General features: G+C 46.0%; 1 protein-coding gene and 1 long non-coding RNA gene across 2 annotated transcripts in view; one reads left to right on the top strand and one right to left on the bottom strand.

Moving 5' to 3' along the window:
• Ahnak (AHNAK nucleoprotein) overlaps positions 1-20,212 on the top strand; it is an 89,260-nt gene that overhangs the window by 44,612 nt on the left and 24,436 nt on the right. The window contains exon 5 of the mRNA XM_027408324.2: positions 2,952-3,051. Coding sequence (XP_027264125.1) covers positions 2,952-3,051 — 100 coding nt within the window. The remainder of the gene's footprint in view (positions 1-2,951; positions 3,052-20,212) is intronic.
• Positions 865-17,746, bottom strand: LOC103159403. Its single transcript, XR_003483960.2, has 3 exons — positions 17,589-17,746; positions 16,921-17,045; positions 865-1,849 (listed from the first exon to the last, which is right to left on the bottom strand). It is a non-coding gene; the product is annotated as an uncharacterized LOC103159403 (long non-coding RNA).

Genomic DNA, 20,212 nt, shown 5'->3' with positions numbered 1-20,212 from the left:
TTTCCGTGTGTGTGTGTGTGTGTGTGTGTGTGTGTGTGTGTGTGTGTGTGATGTGAATTGCATGGATGCATGTTTTTGATTGTCCTTCAATCTTATTAAGTCTCTCAAGGAAGCCCAGAGCTTGATGACATGGCTAGTCTTGTTTGACAGCTTGCTTGGGTTTCCCTGTTGCTGCTTTCTGAGACTGGAATCACAGACAGGCTGTCATGCCTATCTAGCATTTATGTTAGTTTCTAGGGATCTGAACTCAGGTCCTCGCTCTCGCACAGCAAGCATTCTAACCACGGAGCCATCTCTCTACCTCTTCATACCTTTAAAAAATTAGTTATTTTATGTGTATGTATGTGCCTGAGTGTGTGTCTGTGCACCTATGCATGCAAGAGTCTAGCGAGGTCAGAAGAGGCTGTTGAACCCTTGACCTGGAATTTCATGATTGCATAGCATGTCTCCAGAGCTGTAAGGAGTTAACGTGTGAATGAAAACTATGTGGCCTTGTTTGGCAAATGGTCAGTGCTGATGTGTTTGCCCTTATTATTTCATTGTTGTTGCTGAAAGGGAAAAAGCATTCCTCTCTTCTGTGGTTATTTGGACTTACTCTGAGATGCATTTAATACTGAAAACTGAAAAAAACTGAAAGAAAAGAGTTATCAAATACTTGCTCAACCAAACTCTTTCTGGGAAAGCCATGATTGTTTTTTGAAAACGATTTCATATCTGATTAATATACCAGGAATTTTGGAAATGTGTGATAAAAGAGAATGAGTATGATGGGACTAACCCATGTGCAGTTTTTAAGAGCCTTAGAAGTTTCATGCCATTTAAAAACAAGATGTATTCATTTTTATTTTCTGCACATGCATAAATGCCTGCATGCATGTCTGTGCCCATGGAGTCCAGGAAAGGGTATCAGATACCTGGAATTGGAGATACAAATGGTTGTGAGATGCCAGCTGTGGGTGCTAGGGACCAAACCCTGGTCCTCTGCAAGAATGACAAGTTCTCTTAACCATCTCCAGCCCGTTAAGCTATCTCTCCAGCTCTGATGCCCTAAGCCGTGAAAGAGGGATGGAAACATTTAGTGGAAAGAGCATTTTTTAATCATTCATTCATTCATTCATTCACTCATTCATTCATTCACTCACTCATTCATCCATTTGTCTTTCATCCAGGTCACAAATGTCTCCACATGCCTAGAAGCCTGTGTTAGGCTCTGGGATGCAGAGGCAAGCAGTCTGTCGCTCTAAGCCAGAGAGAAAGAGTAGTGAAGAATTTGCTTATTACTTATGGTCAGGAAAAGTTTAAGTGACTTCACCAACTGGGACAGGGAAGAAAGTCCACCTGTAAGAAGGAATTGTGAGTCAGATAATTCACAAATTTGAAATTGAAGGGCCTCAACTCATTCCATCCATTAACCTTTAAGTTAGTTTTAGGAGGGAGAGCAATTTGTTTTCTCTTTTGCTTTCTTTTCTTTATTTCTTTTAAAAAAGTTTTGTGTTTAAAAAATTTTAAGATGTATTTATTTAATCTTATGTGTTCAAGTGTTGGCCTGAATGTACATGTACACTGTATGCATGAGCAGTGCCCAAGGAAGCCAGAGAGTGGTTGGATCCTCTGGGACTGAAGTCACAGATGTGAAGCACTTATGAGTGCCGTAAACAGAACACAGAGCCTCAGAGAAAGCAAGTGTTCTTCACCACTGAGCTGTCTCCAACCCCCTCTCTTTTTTGAGACATGCTTTTATGGACTGGAGAGATGGCTCAGCAGGCTGGTCTCAAACTGGATGTGTAGTTAAAGATGGCCTTGAACTCCTGATCCTCCTGCTGAGATGACCGGTGTGCCTGGCTGTGCTCTGCAAGAGAAATTTCATAGGATGAAGGACTGTGGAGATTCCTTGGGGGTTAAAAGTACTTGCTCTTCAATCATGAGGACCACAGTTCTAATCTCAGTACTCATGTAAGAAGCTAGGTGTCCCTGCAAATGCCTGTAACCCCAGCACTGATTTTTTTCTAATTAGTAAAAACAAAAACAACTGAAGAACAACAGAATAATCCAAACCACACTTCATGTGGCTTCCACCAGGCTGAGAAAACGAACAGACCAGACTCAGGGAGAGCTCCTGCCTCCAAAATAGAAGGCAGAGTGATAGAAAAGGGTGCCCAACACCCCTCCAGGCCTTCTTGAGTTTGCACAGGCTTGAACCCCTACCTCTGTGCATATACTTACACAGACCAGACACAAATAAATAAACGAATCTCTAAGATGATTTTCTACAATGACAGGGAAAGAGTCGCCTATTGAAGCTACTGCTGGCAACTAAGTTCTCCATGAGTTGATTTCCATGTTGCTGTCAGATGGACTCTGGCTACGGCCAGGAACTCCCAAGGCATTGTGGGTTCTCCTATGTGAGGGGATGCCTCTGTCTAGGATGGAGATGACTCCTGGATTGGAGATAGACCTCATAAACCTTCAGGAACTCCTTGTAGAGTGCAGCCTATTTGTTGTATGTCCTGTCCCATGACATCTAGCTTAGTGCTGGATAGAGAGAAAACGCTCCATGGACAGTAATGACCAGCTTGCTAGTCCAACAAAACTTCTTCCTTACACGTTGGTCACAGTGTTGAACTGTGTCTTGTTTCTTTCCTTCTGTCCCTGCAAAGTCCTTGAGGACATGGACTAGATCTGGTGATTGATGAACCAGAGACAGTATCCCCTTTGTATGAAATTTTTGTGACTTTCACAGAAGGATGACTCTGAGCTCAGGGCCCTCTGCTGTCTTCTCTATAGCCAGAGCTTCCAGGCAAGGATACAGCTGGCCTGGGAGGTGTTGGGAGTAGTTTGGGAAGGTGGCTTCTCTATTGTTTTTTTACATACCTACAGTATATATTTGAGAAATGTTAATCCATGGGATGGCTGTTAAGCGACTCTATAATCATCTTTATCCTTATCATTAGGGCCCAGCCCAGCCCTCAGCCCTGGAGTACAATGACCAGAATAAACCCAAGAAAGCCATCAACAAAGCCGGGGCAGCTTCAGTCTCCACCCCAGATGCAGGTGAGAGAAGTGGTGGGAACTAAGAGTGACAACCTTCATTATCTAGTGGCACCAAAAAAATGCCCTGACTTCCGGGCTGTGGATGCGCAGCCTGGAAGGAGCCGGCTCAGGATGTCAGAGCCTGGTCCTGCTCCTGGCATTCCAGGGCCTAGGAATTCAAAACCTTCTCTCCTTCCTCCTCTGAAACTATTTTTATTGTTTTTAACTATGGTGTGTGTGTGTGTGTGTGTGGTATGTGTATGAGTGCAGGAGCCGGTGAACAGAGGCATTGGATCCCCTGGAGCTGGAGAGGGTGCTGGGTACTAAACCCAGGTCCTCAGCAAGAGCAGCAAGTTCTTTTAACTGAGCCATCTCTCCAGGCTCCATGTTTTTGTTTTTGTTGTTTTTGATACAAGGCCTTACTCTGTAGTCCAAACTGTCCCCAAACTCATAATGTACCCCTGGCTGGTCTCAAACTTGAGATCCTTCTGCCTCATCTTCCCAAGTGCTGGGTCTGCCGACATAGATCACTATGCCTTACTTGGAGTCTCTTTGCTTACCCTTCCACCTCTTACATGTTCTAGCACCTCTCAAGACCTGGGGCAGCTGGGGCTGGGGCTACATGGGGGACAGTGGTTCTCAGCTGCTCCTGCTTCAAAGGAATGTTGTTGATAGGCCCTATCTCATGAGGGCCTCTTGTGAATAACTATAGGGGCTTTGTTTTCAAGAAACACAATGGGGCTCAAACAAGGTGATGCACACCTTTAATCCCAGCACTCTTAGAGGCAGAGGCAGGTAGATCTCTGTGGCTCGAGGCCAACCTGGTCTACATATGAAGTGCTGGGCCAGTCAGGGATAAATAGAGAGACCCTGTCTCAAAAAAAAAAAAAAAAAAAAGACCCAAATGGCCACATCATATACAGAGGACAGGTTCCTAGATAGCTCCTCTTTTCCTCTCTGAATATCATTGGGGGCTCACTGAATCCCAAGCCATCTTACTGTTCCAAGCTCAAAGCTTGCACCTCTGGGGTGCCCAGCATTGGACTCCATCTCCTCCTGCTCCCACCCACCCTCCTAGTTTTTGTGCTGACTTCTGGCCGCTACACAGGTTGCCCACATCCTTGATATATCTGATGGCTGAGGTTTTTCACTGCCGGCTGCAGTCACCTCCTGTCTTCCTGTCTTAGATATTTTTTCTTCTGTGCCAGCGTGAGCTCAAAGTGCCCGTCTAAAACACACACACACACACACACACACACACACACACACACAATCAGATCATGTTCTCTTTCTTGAAGTTCTCCAGTGGCTCCTCATGACTTTCAGGGTAAAGTTCATGTTCTTAACACATAAGGTGGCTTGTGTGATCTGGTTTCTGTCTTGGTGCCCCCTTATTCCCACAGGACATCCTTCATTCCAGTCATGCTGGAGTGCTCACAGGTCCCCAAGCCATGATGCTGGGCCACACATCTGGTCTTTATGACATCCTCCCAATACTTTGCCTTATTGTTATTTTGTTTACTTTTGATTTTTACTGGTACTGGGGATTGAATGTAGGGTCTCTGCTGCTGATCCACAATCCTCAGCCCTCTTTTTATTTTTGAGACAGGATCTCATTAAGTTGTCTTGGCTGGCTTGGAACTTTGAATCCTCCTGCTTCAGCCTCCTTAGAAGTTAGGAATTCAGGTTTCCCACCAACCTATGCTCTGATTGAGTTTTTGAAGATCCCTTCCCCAATGCTGGCCCACCTGAGTCTCCAAGACTGTGTTTCCCAAGAGTTATGGGATAACTTGCACCAGCTGCCATATTGCTGGGCTTCCACTAGATTGCATGGGGTGGGGAGAGTGGCAGCAAAGAATGACTGGTAAACAAAATGGACAAAATATGGCAAAGGCCACTGGCTTGCTTCGTGGCTATCATGGTAGACAGTACTCTCACTCTTGGGAGCAAGTTTTGTCTTCTTATGACGTTTGCCTTCCTAACAAAGTGCTTGTTTCTTCTTCAATTTCTTTCATCATTGGTTAAGTAAGCATCTGAGAATTTAGAGGGGACTAGTATTGGATCCCTTTCCTCAAAGGGCCTGAATACTGGACAAGCATGAGGCAGTTCTCTCCTCCCACCATGTGGGACTCAGGATCAAAGTCAGGTCCTACGTCAAGTTGGAGACTATCAGCTTTATCCCCTGGTCTCTCAGTCCCGTGTGCCTTGATAAACTACAGGAAGAGAGCTGCATTTACCTTCACAGGGATCTCTGTCTCTGTCTCTGTCTCTCTTTCTCTTCATCATGGATGCTTCCTTAGAAACTAACTTGCACTGGGCATGTGGTTTATCATTAGAATCCTAGGACTGGGAAAGCAGAGGCAGGAGGATTGCTGCAGTTCTAGATTATCCTGGTTTATATAGCAAGTACCTTTGTGCCAGCCTGGCCTTTCTATCAAGAGCCTATCTCAAAAACAAAATTCAAATAAACAACAACTGAATAAAGTAGTTTTCAGGAGCTGGGCTTGGTGATGTTCATTAGGCAAAAGGCCAATGTGGGTTACAAAACAAGTTCAAAGGCAAATCTTGGAATATCTATCTATCTATCTATCTATCTATCTATCTATCTATCTATCTATCTATCTGGACTTTCTCAAACACACACACACACAGTCGGGGCCCTCAAACAATAGCTTATGTATTCCCTTTCTTTTGGACTTGGAAGCTGGATATCGTTGTAAACATGGTTTCTTTTGGATTCTAGAAATCAGCCTTACCTGCCCTGCCATTCACCTTTAAATCACAAGGGAATTTTGGCATTTCTCTGAGATCTAAAAACCAGTTTGCACACAACAGAGCTTGCTGTTGGGGTCAGCTGTGGTCGGTCATTTGGTAAAAGAGTAGCAAGTCAGTAGCCACTTCCAGTCCTCTGCCTGGTCAGTCTGTGGCTTCCAGGCTAACAGACATTTTGAGGCTGAGATGCTGGAGTGTGGAAGCTCCAAACGCAGCAGCCCACGCAGCTGCTGCAGACCTGACTGTCCTGCCTCCCGTGCAATAGAGCAGCCCTGGAGCTGCCTGGGCGCCAGTCCTGTTTCAGTCGATGTAGCCCCGGGCATGCTATAGTTTGTTTGCTTTTTCTTTCTGTTTATTTATTTTTAAACAGGGGTGGGGGTTTTCCTGTGTAGCTCAGGTTGGCTTGGAAGTTGTAATCCTCCTGCTTCCACCAGTGAGTACTAGGATTACAGACCGGCATGTGCTACCACACCCAGTTCATTTCATAGTTCCTGAGTCATACTCACAGTGTGACCTTGGTAAAGTTTTAAAACAACAAAATCATTTTAACCTAATTGTTTTCACTGTGAATGATTGAACCCAGGGCCTTGCAGTTGCCAGGCAAGCATTCTACCATTGAACTACATACCTAGACTCTCTCTCTCTCTCTCTCTCTCTCTCTCTCTCTCTCTCCTCTTCCTCCTCCTTGTCCTCTTCCTCCTCCTCCTTCTGTTCCCTTGGAATTCAGGCTGGCCTTGATCTCAGTTCGTAGTTGATGTTGACTTGAGGCTGGTCTCAAATTTGCTGTATTGGCAAGAATGGCCTTGAGCTCCTGATCCTCTTGTCTCCACCCTCTGAATGCTGGGATTATAGCATGAATCATCACATCTGGTTTATTCATCGGTGGTCATTGAATCCAGGACTCTGTGCATGCTAGACAAGCACCTTACCAATTGATCACTACCCAGGTCTCAAGTCCTGTCTTTTAGCTTTTTTATTTTGAGACACGGTTCCACCAGTTTGAGCTCATTTTGTAGCCCAGACAGACTATGAATCCTTCTGTTTTAGCTTCCCAAGTAGCTGGGGTTGAAGGCCTGTGACACTAGGTCTGGCTTAACCATTTCTTCTTTAGTGGCACTAAGTGTCTTCCTGTGCTTGTGTGACCCTCACCATACACTATCTACAGAACTCTCCTCAGCTTCCACAGTTCTAAGTCTAAAGTCATTAAACACCAACTCCCCATTCTCTTTACCCAGCTCCTGGGAACCACCTTCCTTGGTGTGACTCTATGAATCCCATGGTTCCAAGTACCTCATATAAGGGGACCTGAAACATCTGTTCTTTGGGGTCTGGCTTGGTCACTTACAGTAATGTCCTCAATGTTACAGCATGTGTTAGAATGTAATTACTGTTTAGTCGTTTATTTCATGTATATGCCACATGTGTTTATCTGTTCATCTCTTGATGGACATTCAGGATGCTATTTACCTTTTATGAATAGTTCTTCCATGAACATTGATGGACAAATATCTCTTCCAGTCAAAAATTACATTTCCTACTGGGTATGATGGTACATACCTCTAATCAGAAGGCAGAGGCAGGTGGACCTCTGTGAGTCCCAGGATATCCAGGGCTACATAGTGAGTTCTTGTCTCAAAATATTTTTTTTGAATGTGTGGAAATGTGTCAGTGGAGAATGGAGACAACTTTTGGGAGTTGGCTCTCACCTTCTACCACGGGGGTCTGGAGGACTGAATTCAGGTTGTTAGACCCAGCAGCAATCTCCTTTTACTGGCTAAGCCGTCTTGTCAGCCCTGCCCCCACTTCTCTTGGGTATACAGCCAGTATAGAACTTATGGGTGTGGTCCCTAGCTTCTACTTTATAAATGAACATTGTAAATCAGGAGACGTTTGAACACTTGCTGGGAAAGTTCTTCTTACCTCCCCCACTCTCTCTCTTGCTGTGGCTCACACACTTTACCTTCATAAACAACAGCTTGCTCAGATAAACAGGTCCTGAGCTCATCTTTGCATTTGTTATGGCATTAACAATTCCCACCATCCCGTCTTCCATGTCTACAATCAGTCACTTTTCTGTGGCTACTGCAATACCCCTGGTTTGAGCCACACATCTCACCAGCATTGTGGCTGCTGTTTCCTAACTGATCTCCTTCTCTGTGCCTTAGACCCTCTGGCCTTTTTATACCACAACAACAAGACTGATTCTTTCATAACATCAGATAAATCAGGTCAGCCTAGGCTACATATCTCAAAAAAAAAAAAAAGCCATGTCATTTACCACTTATAACTCTGTAGCTTTCCACCTCACTGTGAAGCACACATAGCTCAAGGGCTAGCCACGATCTAAGGTTGCACAGCATCTGGCTCCTCCTTTCCATCCCTTGATCCTTTGCTGTTCTTTGATCTGGCCATCAGACTCCTTGCTATGAACTATGCCTGGAATGTACTTCTGTTTGATAAGTTCTTCTTTTGGTAAACGTGACCTCACTAGAGAGACCTCTAACATACCTTATGTAGTCTAGCTCTCCTTCCCTGTCTTCAAGTATAACATATTCATCCTTCTTTCCTCCCTCCTTCCCTTCCTCCATTCCTTCCTTACTATGTATCTACTATGTAACCCAACCTGGCCTTGAACTCATTTCAGTCCTCCTGCTGCAGCCTCCTGAATGCCAGGAATACAGGCATGAGCCACCCAATGGCCACCAGCAGTTTTTTACTGCCTTCATATTCTCATTTACTCAGTATTTTCTGACACATATTAATACCTGAATTTGTTGACTTCCTTCCCCTTCACTAGAATGTAACCTTCATGGTGTTTTTATTTTTTAGTCACTTGTTGTAGCTTTCTTGATCTCCTTTGTTAATCTATAAATAACAAGATGGAGACTTCTACCTCTGTTGTTCCATTTTATTTGGGTATTTGGGCATTTGGGTATTTGGGTGAGCTATATTGGGTATAAATGACCATGGGTGCTGAAGCAGATGGTTTCTTGCAAGTTTGAGGCCAGTGGAGGCTGTGTAGTGAATTCCAGACCAGCCTAAACTACAGCTTAAGATACTGTTTATAAAAGGGGGATGTCAGCCCTGAGTGGTGGCACATGCCTTTAATTCTAGCACTTGGGAGGTAGAGGCAGGTGGATCTCTAGAGTAAGAGGCTAGTCTGGTTTAAATATTGAGTTTCAGGGCAGCCAGGACTACATAGCCAGGATCTTGCCTCAAAAAAAAAAAAAAAAGGGGGGGTGTGGAGGTGGCAAATGAGATGGCTGGGAGGACAAAGGTGCTTGTTGCCAAGCTTGATGACCTGAATTCAAGTCCCCAGGACCTGTGAGGTGGAAAGAGAAAATGGACCCCTGTCAGGTGTCCTATAACCTCTACCTACATGCTGTGATATCTTTGTGCCATCCCCCTACACAAATTAATAAATGCCATCACATTTTTAAGAACCCATTTGAACACTGAGAAAATATTTTGTTATTGCCAAACCCAGAGCATTGCCTTTGAGTATTAAGAATGACCACTGGGGTCTGGAGAGATGGCTCAGTGGTTAAGAGCACAGGCTGCTCTTCCAGAGGACCTGGATTCAATTCCCAGCACCCACATGGCAGTTAACAGCTGTCTGTAACTCTAGTTCCAGGGGACCTGACACCTTCACACAGACATACATGCAGGCAAAACACCAGTGCACATGAAATAAAATAAATTATTAAAAAAAAAAAGAATGACTGCCTGGCGGTGGTGGCACACGCCTTTAATCTCAGCACTTGGGAGGCAGAGGCAGAGGTGAGTGTATCTATATGAGTTTGAGTCCAGCCTGGTCTACAGAGTGAGTTCCAGGACAGCCAAGGCTACACAGAGAAATCCTGTCTTGAAAAAAACCAACAAACATAAAAAGAATGACCACATTCTGCATACCCTGGTGTCTGTACTCTAGGCTCTCCTCCAGTGGCCTTTTCTAAGGAGGCCCATTTACTCCCTTGAGTTTTTCCCCCTTCACAGTTTTCTTTTAATGTATTTGAGAAAACAGGGCTTTTGTTTCATTTTGATCATACCTTTCCCTATGTCTCCTTTGAGAGTAAGCTCCATAAAGAGAGTTTGTTTGTTGGTGAAAACTGTGCTCCTGGCCCTCTGAGAACAGTCCCTGTCATTTAGTGGGCATCCAGTCAACATTTGCAGGGTGGAGAAATGAGCTGAGTGCTTCCTCTGCTTCAGGTGCTGTGGAAAACGCTTTCATCAAAAATGAATGCAGGAGGTATTATCAGCCTAGCTAGGTAAAGGCCTTACATGGTTGTGCAACTTGCCCTTAAGTGTCAGAGTTGGGACCTGAGCACAGATGAATTGTGCTCACTCTTTTTATCCTTGGCTTTGTCCCAATCAGCCAGATGGGGTCTACATAATGAATTCATCATGCTATAGATAGCTAATTGCAGCTTTCTCCCCCGCCCCCTTTGGTACTGAGGGTGGTGCTCAGGGCGTCACACAGGCTAGGGAAGAAACACTTAGTGTGCCCTACCCAACAACTGCTTTTATTTATTTATTTCTTGTTGTATTTATTTTTAAACTTTATGTGTATGAATGTTTTTGCCTGCATGCATGTCTGTGCGACATGTGTGTGCCCTAACCCTGCAGAGATCTGAAGAGGGAGTTGGATCCCCTGAGACTGGAGTTCCAGAAGGTTGTGAACCCTGGCGACTGTTTTTTAAGTCCCATTTTTCTGAGCTGCGTTTCCTTGACCTGATGCTGTAGAGAACATACCACACAGATCCCTTTGATAGAGGGCAGGATTCCAGAACTGGCTGATTCCTTAGCTATCTTTTGGTTATCAGTCCCCCCTGACTTGAAGCTGCAGTAACAGAGGCCTGGTGAGGTTGAGCCTCCCCTGACTCCTGGGTGGTCCTGAGTGTGAATTGATTCATTCATGAGCCTGCAGCATTCTTTTGGCAAACCAGAAGTTCTGACAGCCTCTTGGAGAGCAATCTGAATGGTTGCTCTTGTCAACTAGTGACCCCATGATTCTGGGATTTTGGGGGTCCCCTGTAATTTGGGTGCAGATCACTTTTAGGAGGGGCAGATGCTGAGGTCTCCAGCTCTGGTGCGGCTGCTCTCCAGACAGTGTTGTTGGAGAGCAAATGTCTTTGAGGTGATCACCTGTACAGAAGGATGAACTTAGGACACGGTATGTCTTCATATTCTGGACAGGTTGTCTCTACTTTTCTCCAGTCTCTTAGGGGTAAAATGCAATCAGGAGGGAGCAGGTTCATTCTGCGTATTCCACAGACGCAGAGGAATACTTTCTGTTCATGAAGAAGCTATGGCTTAACAAAGTATTGTCTCAAAAACCTAATAATTTCCCTGAAGTCCCCGGGGAGCCAGGATTAGAATCCAGATGGGGCCCCAAGTCTTTTCTTATTTATTCTGTCCTGTGGCCTTGACAAAGATTTGTGAAGAAGGCAAGACTGGAGCTGGACCTTGAAGAAGGCTCCAGGTTTTACATCATGGGGACAACCTGACAGAGGCAGACGCAATGAGGATTGAGAAAGTGGCCTCACCTGGAAAAGGGTGTGTGCTGATGAGTCCTGGGGAAGATGAAGAGCAGGACAGTGAGGGCAGATCATGAAAAATCCTGCCTACTGGGCCTGGTGAAGCACTTCTGTATTCCCAGAGCTTGAAAGGCTGAAGCAGGAGGATTGCTATGAGTTCAAGGCTGGCCTGGTCTACATAGTGAGCTCCAAGTCAGGTAGGGCTTTGTAGAGAAACCCTGTCTTGGAAAAAAAATCTTAGCCAATATGGTAGCTCACATCTGTAATCCAAGCACTTGAAGGGTTAAGGCAGGGGGATTGCTGTAAGTATGAGGTTAGTTTGGGCTATTTTGACTTATTTAGGGTTTATATTGTTGTGATGAAACACTGTGACCAAAAACAACTCAGGGAGGAAAGGGTTTATTTAGCTTACACTTCCACATCACTGTTCATCACTGAAGGAAGTCAGGACAGGGCCTGACAGGCCGGGAACCTGGAGTCAGGGGCTGATGCAGAGGCCGTGGAGGGGTGCTGCTTACTGGACTGCTCCCCATGGCTTGCTCTGCCTTCCTCATAGAACCCAGGACCACCAGCCCAGGGATGACACTACTCATAATGGGCTGGGCCTGCCCGAATTGATCTCTAATTAAGAAAATGCCTTACAGGCTTGCCTATAGCCCAGTCTCATCAAGGCATTTATCGAGGCTCCCTCTCACCAGTGATGCTAGTTTGTGTCAAGTTGACATAAAAGTAGCTGGCACAGGGCTGGAGAGATGGCTCAGTGGTTAAGAGCACCGACTGCTCTTCCAGAGGTCCTGAGTTCAATTCCCAGTAACCACGTGGTGGCTCTCAACCATCTGTTATAAGATCTGGTGCCCTCTTCTGGTGTGCAGATATACATGGAAGCAGAATGTTGTATACATAATAAAAATAAATAAAATCTTTAAAAAAAAAAAGTAGCTGGCACAGCTATGCAGTGATTGCCAGGCCATCCTGGACTATACTGTAAAACCCTGTCTCAAGATAAAAAACCAAACCACCATCAATAAGATGGCTCTGTGGGTGAAAGAACTTGCCACATAGGCCTGGCAACTTGAGTTGGTGCCCTGAATTCATGTAAATTCAGGAAGGGAACCAGCTCCACAAAGATGTCATCTAGCCTCCACACCCAAACACAACCCCGTGTCTGTCTCTGTATCTGTCTCTGTCTCTGTCTCTCTCTCTCTTAAAAAAAAAAATAGAGGAAAAGGAAAAACTTTAACACGTAGGCAGAGGGTTTGATTTGATGAGTAAGCACAGTCTTTGAAGGGTCTTGAAAGTGAATCCCTGAAGGTTTGAGGGTGCAGTGTAGGACAGAGGGTTGGAAATGTGGACTAGGAAAGCAGCGCCGGGTTTATTATAGGACAATGCAGAAGGAATGAAAGGAGAAGCCCGCGTCACCTTTCTTCCCATTCTGCTTAGCTCCTGGTGGAAGGTCAGCCTGGCGGCTATCCCAGCTGCTAGAGTTTCCTGTGTGGGTCACATCTCCTTATGCATCAAGGCACCCATGGGGCTTTGTGGGGAGGGGGAGGACTTCAGTCTCTGGGGTCTCTTTTCAGTGAACTAGTGCGCTGGGTTAGGCAAGGAGCCTTCTTCTGCTTGTGTATTCTGACTGGGCAGGATCCAAAAGCAGCAGATCCAAGGAGAGGGTTTTTTTTTTTTTTTTTTTTTTTATGTTGCAACGGAATTCCTTGCATAGCAGAAAGCTGAGGAAAGAGGGCCCGATTTGAGGACAAAGGACAGAGTTCAGGGCCCATTTGGAAAGGGCCAGGCCCTCCTGTGCTAATCCCAGGTTTGCCTGACAAGCCTCGGAGTTGATGTATGTGGAATGGACTCCGTCATGACCAGTGATTTAATCTAATCCCGAAGCTCTGCCTTCTCCCACCTTGTAACCATCAGTCACAGAGGGGCTTTGACAGGAGAGGTAAGATTGACAGACATTCTCACGGCCCAGGACTGCTGGCGCTGGCTCTAGCCTGCTTTTCCCAGCAAGCCCTGCGGCTTCAGAGGACTGCCCTCCCTGGCAGGGAGCAAGGGACTGGGTGAGGCTTCTGAGCCTCCTGCTGGGAGCTGGCTGTGGTGGGAGGCTGGGAGAGCCTCCTACACCCTGACAGAATCAAGCCAGCGAGAACACCTGGCACCTTATTCGCGTGTACCCTGCATTCCAGTTCCTTGGGACCAGCCAACCCTTTCACTTAGGTCCAAAGAGGGCGAGACATCCCTATTCCCCAAAGCCGTTTTGGACTGCTTCTAGTAGGCGAAGGGGCAGGGCTGCACCCAAACTCCATCACCCAGTTTCCCAGCCGGTTCTGGAAAGGTTTCGTGCCTTACCTGGCTTGCACACAGTAGAAGAAGGGAGAAGAAGGCACTAGGCCTCCGAGTAGAGGCCTGCTCCTCATCCAGGCAGTTCCCCCTCTGCATGGTGACAGGCTCTTAGAGAAACATCTTATAAAAGTGTTCTAAGCAGCCTGGCAACCTTCCAACCTTCCTTGTACCAGAGACAAAAATGTTGGCCTGACAAAAATGTTTAGGTAATCTCCCAGCACGTTCACCACTTGTAGACCCCAAACTATACAAGCTGTGGAACTCTTGAGGAAAAAAAAATAAAGCCCTTAAAAAATTGTGCAATGACCTTATTCCAGTGAACGCTGAAGTGAGTGAGGGCTGAAGTAGGCACTCTGTGATCTTTCTGTGTCAACGTGAGAATATTGTTTGTGGGCCAAGAGCCCCAGGAGGGATCATTTTAATGTGCTTTTTTTTTTCTTTTTATTTTATTATTTTGTGTGACAAAGTCCCATTACATAATCAAGGCTGTCCTTGAACTCCAGATCCTCCCGCCTTGGTCTCCTGAGTGCTAGGATTATAGGCATGAGCCAAGAAGCCCAGCCTAAAATTAAAAGGAGGAAAACAAGTTTAAAGGGTTAGTTTTTGTGTGAGCGGCATTAAAATTATTTATTTTTCGTGTGTGCATGTGGGCACATGCTTGTGGCTGGAGGCGACAGTCGACCTTGGGTGTTGTTCCTTAGGGACCATCCCTCATTGGCCTGGAGTTTGTGATTAAGCTGTCTCTGCCTCCCCAGCTCTGGGATTATGAGTGCAGGCCATCACAAACTAAGGTCCTCACGCCTGCTCGGTGTCTTGATCACTGCATTGTTGTGGAGAGACACCATGACCAAGACCACTTTTTATAAAAGAAAGCATTTAATTGGGGCTTGCTTCCGGTTTCAGAAATTTAGTTCATTATCATCATGGCAGGGTGCATGGCAGCACCCAGGCAGACATACTGCTGGAGAAGCAGCTGAGAGTTCTAGATCCAGATCTTCAGGCAGCAGAGAGAGAGAGAGAGAGAGAGAGAGAGAGAGAGAGAGAGAGAGAGAGAGAGAGAGAGAGAGAGAGAGAGAGAGAGAGACTGAGCCTGGATTGGGTTTTTGAAACCTCAAAGCCCACCCACACTGACACACTTCCTCCAAAGTGGCCACACCTACTCCATCAAGGCCACACCTCCTAATTCTTCTCAAGTAGTGCCACTTCCTGATGGCTAAGCATTCAAATATAAGCCTATGGGGGACATTTCTATTCAAACCACCACACCCAACAAGCACTTTTCCGATTGAGCCTTCTCCCTAACCTCATCCAAAGCCCACTCACCCTTTTTTGTACTGGTGTTTTATGTGTATTAGACAAGGGCTCTACTATTCAGCCCCAGCAAAAGCCACTTTCTATAAGTCGGGCATACTGTACACCTTTAATCCTAGCATTCAGGAGGTGGAGCAGTTGAATCTCTGAGAGCTCTGGTCAACCTGGTCTTCATAGGGAGTTCCAGGCCAGCCAGGGCTATATAGTGCAACTTTGTCTCAAAACAAAAACAAAAACAAAAAACCTCCCCCAAACTAAACTGAACTAAATTTAAAAAGTAGGAAGTGTAGATGGGATTTCTGTCTCGCCCAGTCCTCAGCTGCTCAGCCCCAAATAAGCGTGCAGAGGCTTATGCTAATTATAAACTGTTTGGCCTGTTGCTCAGGCTTATTACTAACAAACTCTTACAATTTAAATTAACCCAAAACTCTTGTCTGTGTTTAGCCACATAGCTTGGTACGTTTTCTCAGTAAGGCATTCTCATCTTGCTTCCTCAGCATCTGGCTGGTGACTGTGTCTCTGCCTTTCCTCTTCCCAGAATTCTCCTAGTCTGGTAGCCCGGCTATACTTCCCGCCTAGCTACTGGACAATCAGCATTTTATTAAACCAATAGGAGTGACAAATTTTTACAGTGTTCAAGAGCATTATCTCATAGCAGGGGAAGCTTGGGGTGTGTTCATGTCTAGCATGCCTGAGGCCCTGAGTTCATTCCCCAGTGCTTCAAAAAAAAAAAAAAAAAAAAAAAAAAAAGCACAAAAATTAATTGATGTGACTCGGTTTTGGGGCTACATAGATATCCCAGTGACTAAGAGCACTGTTCTTACAGAGGACTGGCAGTCAGTTCTCAGCACCCACACTGCTCCTAACAACTGTTTGTAACTCTAGTTCTAGAGATCCAACACCCTCTTCTGGCCTCTATAGGTATGTCAAGCCTATGGCATACATACATGTATATATGCAGACAAACCACTTGTACATGCTAATAGACAAACAAACAAACATAAATATTAAATAAAAAGCCATTTTCTTTCTCTTACCTCTTTTTTCTTGTTTTACTTTCCCTCTCTCCCTCCCCCTTCCATTCCTTCTCCCCTTAGTCTCTCTCTCTCTCTCTCTCTCTCTCTCTCTCTCTCTCTCTCTCTCTCTCTCTCTCCCCCTCCCCACCCCCAACCCCAGAGGTGGAACTTAAGGCCTGGCATGTACTAGGTAAGCACTCCATCACTAGGCTACACTGTAGCCCAAGATGTTGTTTTTCAACCCTGTTCTCTGGAGTATGTGGTTGAGTGAGCGAGAAATGATTAGCTTGGGTCCTGGGTTTGGTTGGTGGTGTGGCGGGGTGAGCACAGGTAGCTAGCAGGGAAAGGAAGGTCTGGTCTTACTGTGGGCAGAACTCAGGGGCTCAGGCCACCCTTGCAGGCCTTCAGGCTTGGCTGACAATAAGTGGGTGCTGGAAGGCAGCCTCCCAAATCCATGAGGAAAGGAAGATGGATGAAGAGAGAAGGAGACCACTATCTTCTCTTAAGATGACAGTGTCTCTGGAGAGGAATTCCTGTGAGAAGGGGCTTCCTGCATGGGTTGCTGATGTCTGAAGGCCTGGATTCAGAGCACCCTTACCCCCCACCCTCAGTAAAATGACAGGTTTCCCAGTGTACATTCCCATCACATACCAAGCATAGCCTTCTTTTTTCTTCAAATACATCAAAGTCTCTGGGCCTTTTTTTGAGTTAATCGTTGGCTAGGAATGCCTCAGGCCTCAGAGCCACCATCCGCAGCTCAGATAACCAAACCCTGGCTTCATTAGGTGTAAGCTCTCAGACTCCCTTTACTAGGCCCATGTATCTTCTCTGTCATGTCTAACAGTGTCTCCTCTCACCCCACTTTGTCAGGCTCTCCCCTCCCCAGCCTCTAAGATCAGGACCCTGCTTACCTGTGACCTGGTGTTTCTCTCTGGCAGGTAACTTTTCAGACACTTGAGATCAGGAGACAGGACATGCCTGCTGTCTGTGGGCACCAGGGCAGTTTCTGTGTGCTCTCACTTCAGTCCCCAGGACCCTGGCAAGTGTTCAGTGAGTGTCATGGGCTGACTGGGTGACAAACTCACCGTTTTCTTTAAAAGAGGCATCTTTTGAAAAATTATCTATTCGTTATTGTTACTGGTGTGTGTGTGTGTGTGTGTGTGTGTGTGTGTGTGTGTGTGTGTGTGTGTGACATGGTCTCACACAGCCCTGGCTGGTCTCTAGCTTGCTATGCAAGGATGACCTTGAACTTCAGAATATCCTGTTCCACCTCTCACTTCGTACTGGGTGCATGTTTGGTGCTGGGGATCAAAGCCAGGGCTTCATGCAGGCTAAATGGGCTCTACCTGAGCACACACACCCCTTTTAACCAAGTGTGCAGTGCTTTGGTTCAAATATACTCACATTCGCTGTCGCCACCATTCATCTCTGCAACCTTTTCCCCTTCTCCAGCTAAAACTTGGTCCCCATTAAACATCCCCGTTAACACTGCCTTCCCAATGCCCCTGCCTGAGCCCCTGCAACACCCTTCTGTCCCTACATAGCTAACTATCTGAGTAACCTCAGAAGGTGCACTCACAGTGTCTTTGCATCTGGTTTATATCACTGTCAGAGTATTTTAAACAAGGGCTTCTGGCCATCCTCATGCCAGGGTCTGGATCATTCTTCGAGAAATTATGGTAGCTGGTGGGAAGAGAGGGGGGGAAGTGTGGTCCTGGCGTAGGCATCAAGGGAGGGCTGAATTCATGTGGTTGGTGAGGGCTGGTGTGAGTCAGAGCAGTCAGGAGGAAGGCCAACAGCCACAGAGGCCCTGGGCTGGGTGGGGGAGGGGAGGCGGCTGGTTTTTGGTAGTTATTACTTAGTGGTGGTGGGGTTGACAGAGGCTTAAGAATTCCAGGTGGAGAGATCTCATGAATGGTGGCTCACAAGATGGGTGATGAAGAATCTAGAGGTGGAATGGGGTTTGTGGTACTCAGGGAGGGCAGTGGGTGAGAGCTACTTGGCACAACCAAAATGGAGGAGCCTAGAGAAAAGTGGTGGCTGGTTCCACTCTGGGCCTAGGGGAACAGAGTGACACTGTGGCTGGCCCAGGTGAATGGGGTTAGCATGTGCAGGGGAAAGCCTACAGGGGAAGTGTTTGAAAGTGGTTGGCTGTATTTCTTACTCTTCTCACTGCTGTGGCAAAATTTCCGACAAAACACATGGTGAAATAGGGGTGTTTTGGCTCACGGTTCTAGGGTTACATGATGGAGAAGTCATGGCAGCAGGAAGTCGAAACAGCTGGTCACATCACATCCATGATCAGCTAGTAGGGGCCCATGTCTGTAATTCCAGCATTTGAGAGGTTGAAATGGGGCTAGCATGAGATCCAGGTCAGTCAAGGGCTACAGGGTAAGACTCAGATAGATAGATAGGTAGATAGATAGATAGATAGATACATACATACATACATACATACATACATAGGCGGGCATGGGGGCACATATCTGTAATCAGAGCTTGGGGAGTTGGATGTAGGAGAACCAAGAATTTGAAGTCATCTTTGTGTGCATAGTGAGCTTTAGGCTAGCCCAGTCTACATGAGACCTTGTTTCAATAATAATAATAATAATAATAATAATAATAATAATAATAACAAAAAATGTGGAGAAGGTTCAGTGGGTTGGTCAGCTCTTGGCTCTTGTTTTTTTATTTTTATTTACTTTTCTTGAGACAAGGTTCCAATGTGTAAGCCCAGTCTATTCTCAGATATGTGATGCTTGTACCTTAACCCCCTAACTGGTGGAATTATGGGTGTCTGTGTGGATGCATGCCTATGTGTATGTAGCAGTGTGCATGCATCCATGCACCTGTGCTTATATAGCCACACACATATGCATGTGTTAACACTCATGTAAACATAGGTTTAGAAATGTATGTTTACTTGCATATGCATGTATGTGGATTATGTATATCCATGTCCATGTGCGTATGATAAGGGACTGCAGGAGGCTTGGATCCTACTTCAGCTGTCAGGGGTCAGAGCCAGCAACATCTGAGTTACTGTCAAAACGGCCTCAGACTCTGAGAGTGTCCAGGCAAATATAAGTTACATTTTTATTAGTAAAAAACGGTATTGCCTCTGTCGGTGAAAAATGACGATTTTCTCTTTGTTAAGAGGTTAGGTAGAAGATGCTTTCTTAACTTTATGAGGTCTTGTGGGTGTGGAGACAGATCTGGATTTGCTTAATGTCTCCCCTTCCCCAAAGGGGAGGCTTGGAGGATAGGCAGGTGGGACTGTTTCAGGCTCTCAGACTCCTCTGTTACTGCAGACACGATGTCCTTCCTTGTCCCCACTGCATCCTGCCTCAGTGTCCCCAGCATGCTGTTCACACTAGGGTTCCCTCTCCCCATTGTCTTGGCTTTCTTTTCTTGGGCAGTGGTTCTCAGTCAGGGGTGCTAACCTGATAACGGCTGAATACACTTGTCACAACGAGGGGACTTCTACTGCCATCTAGTATTCGGTGGTAGGATTGCTACTAATTAGCCTGCAATGCAGAGCAGACTCCTGCAAGACACAAGAAAGAAGTGTCCCATCTACAGTGATAAAACTGCTGTTGCTTGGGCTGCTGAAATGACTCAGTGGGTAGAGGTGCTTGCTGCTAAGTCTAATGATCAGAGTTTACCAGAACTCACATGGTTGGAAGAGAGAAATGACTCCACACGTGAACTGTGGTGTGCTCTCTCTCTGCTGAGATACTTGGGAGATACTGGGTTTAGAGTTGTTTCAGCCAGAAGGATTCCTCTGGACACTGCCAGCCCCCCATGGTGCCTGGTGCTGTCACTGTTTTCATCTCTGTAGCTAAGCCAGCTGAAGCTCCCCCTGTAGGAGTCCCTCTCTAAATCGTCTCTGACATTCTTTCAATCTGCAGGGTTGGCCACTGAGGTGAAGTACCTGGGCTCCCCTGCAAGGAAGGTTGTGTTGAGAGGAGCTCCAGTAGGCATCATATCTGCACTGCTTGATACTTGTTCCCTTGGGGTTTACCAGCTGGGCAAGCACTGGGCTATTGTGAACAACTGAACAGTTCTTCTCTTTAGAAGTGTTTGCTGTTTTTTTCTCTGCAAGAAAACAAGGGGAGAGGGATGAAGATTAACCTAAGGTAAAGCATCATTCAGACTCTGCTCCTGCAGCACTGTGTGAGCATCTGGGGTCCTAGTCAGCAA

The sequence above is a fragment of the Cricetulus griseus genome, chromosome 3, assembly GCF_003668045.3.
Source record: "Cricetulus griseus strain 17A/GY chromosome 3, alternate assembly CriGri-PICRH-1.0, whole genome shotgun sequence".
NCBI lineage: Eukaryota > Metazoa > Chordata > Mammalia > Rodentia > Cricetidae > Cricetulus > Cricetulus griseus.
Note: the sequence above shows the minus strand (reverse complement) of the source record. Positions and strands in the feature narration are given on the sequence as shown.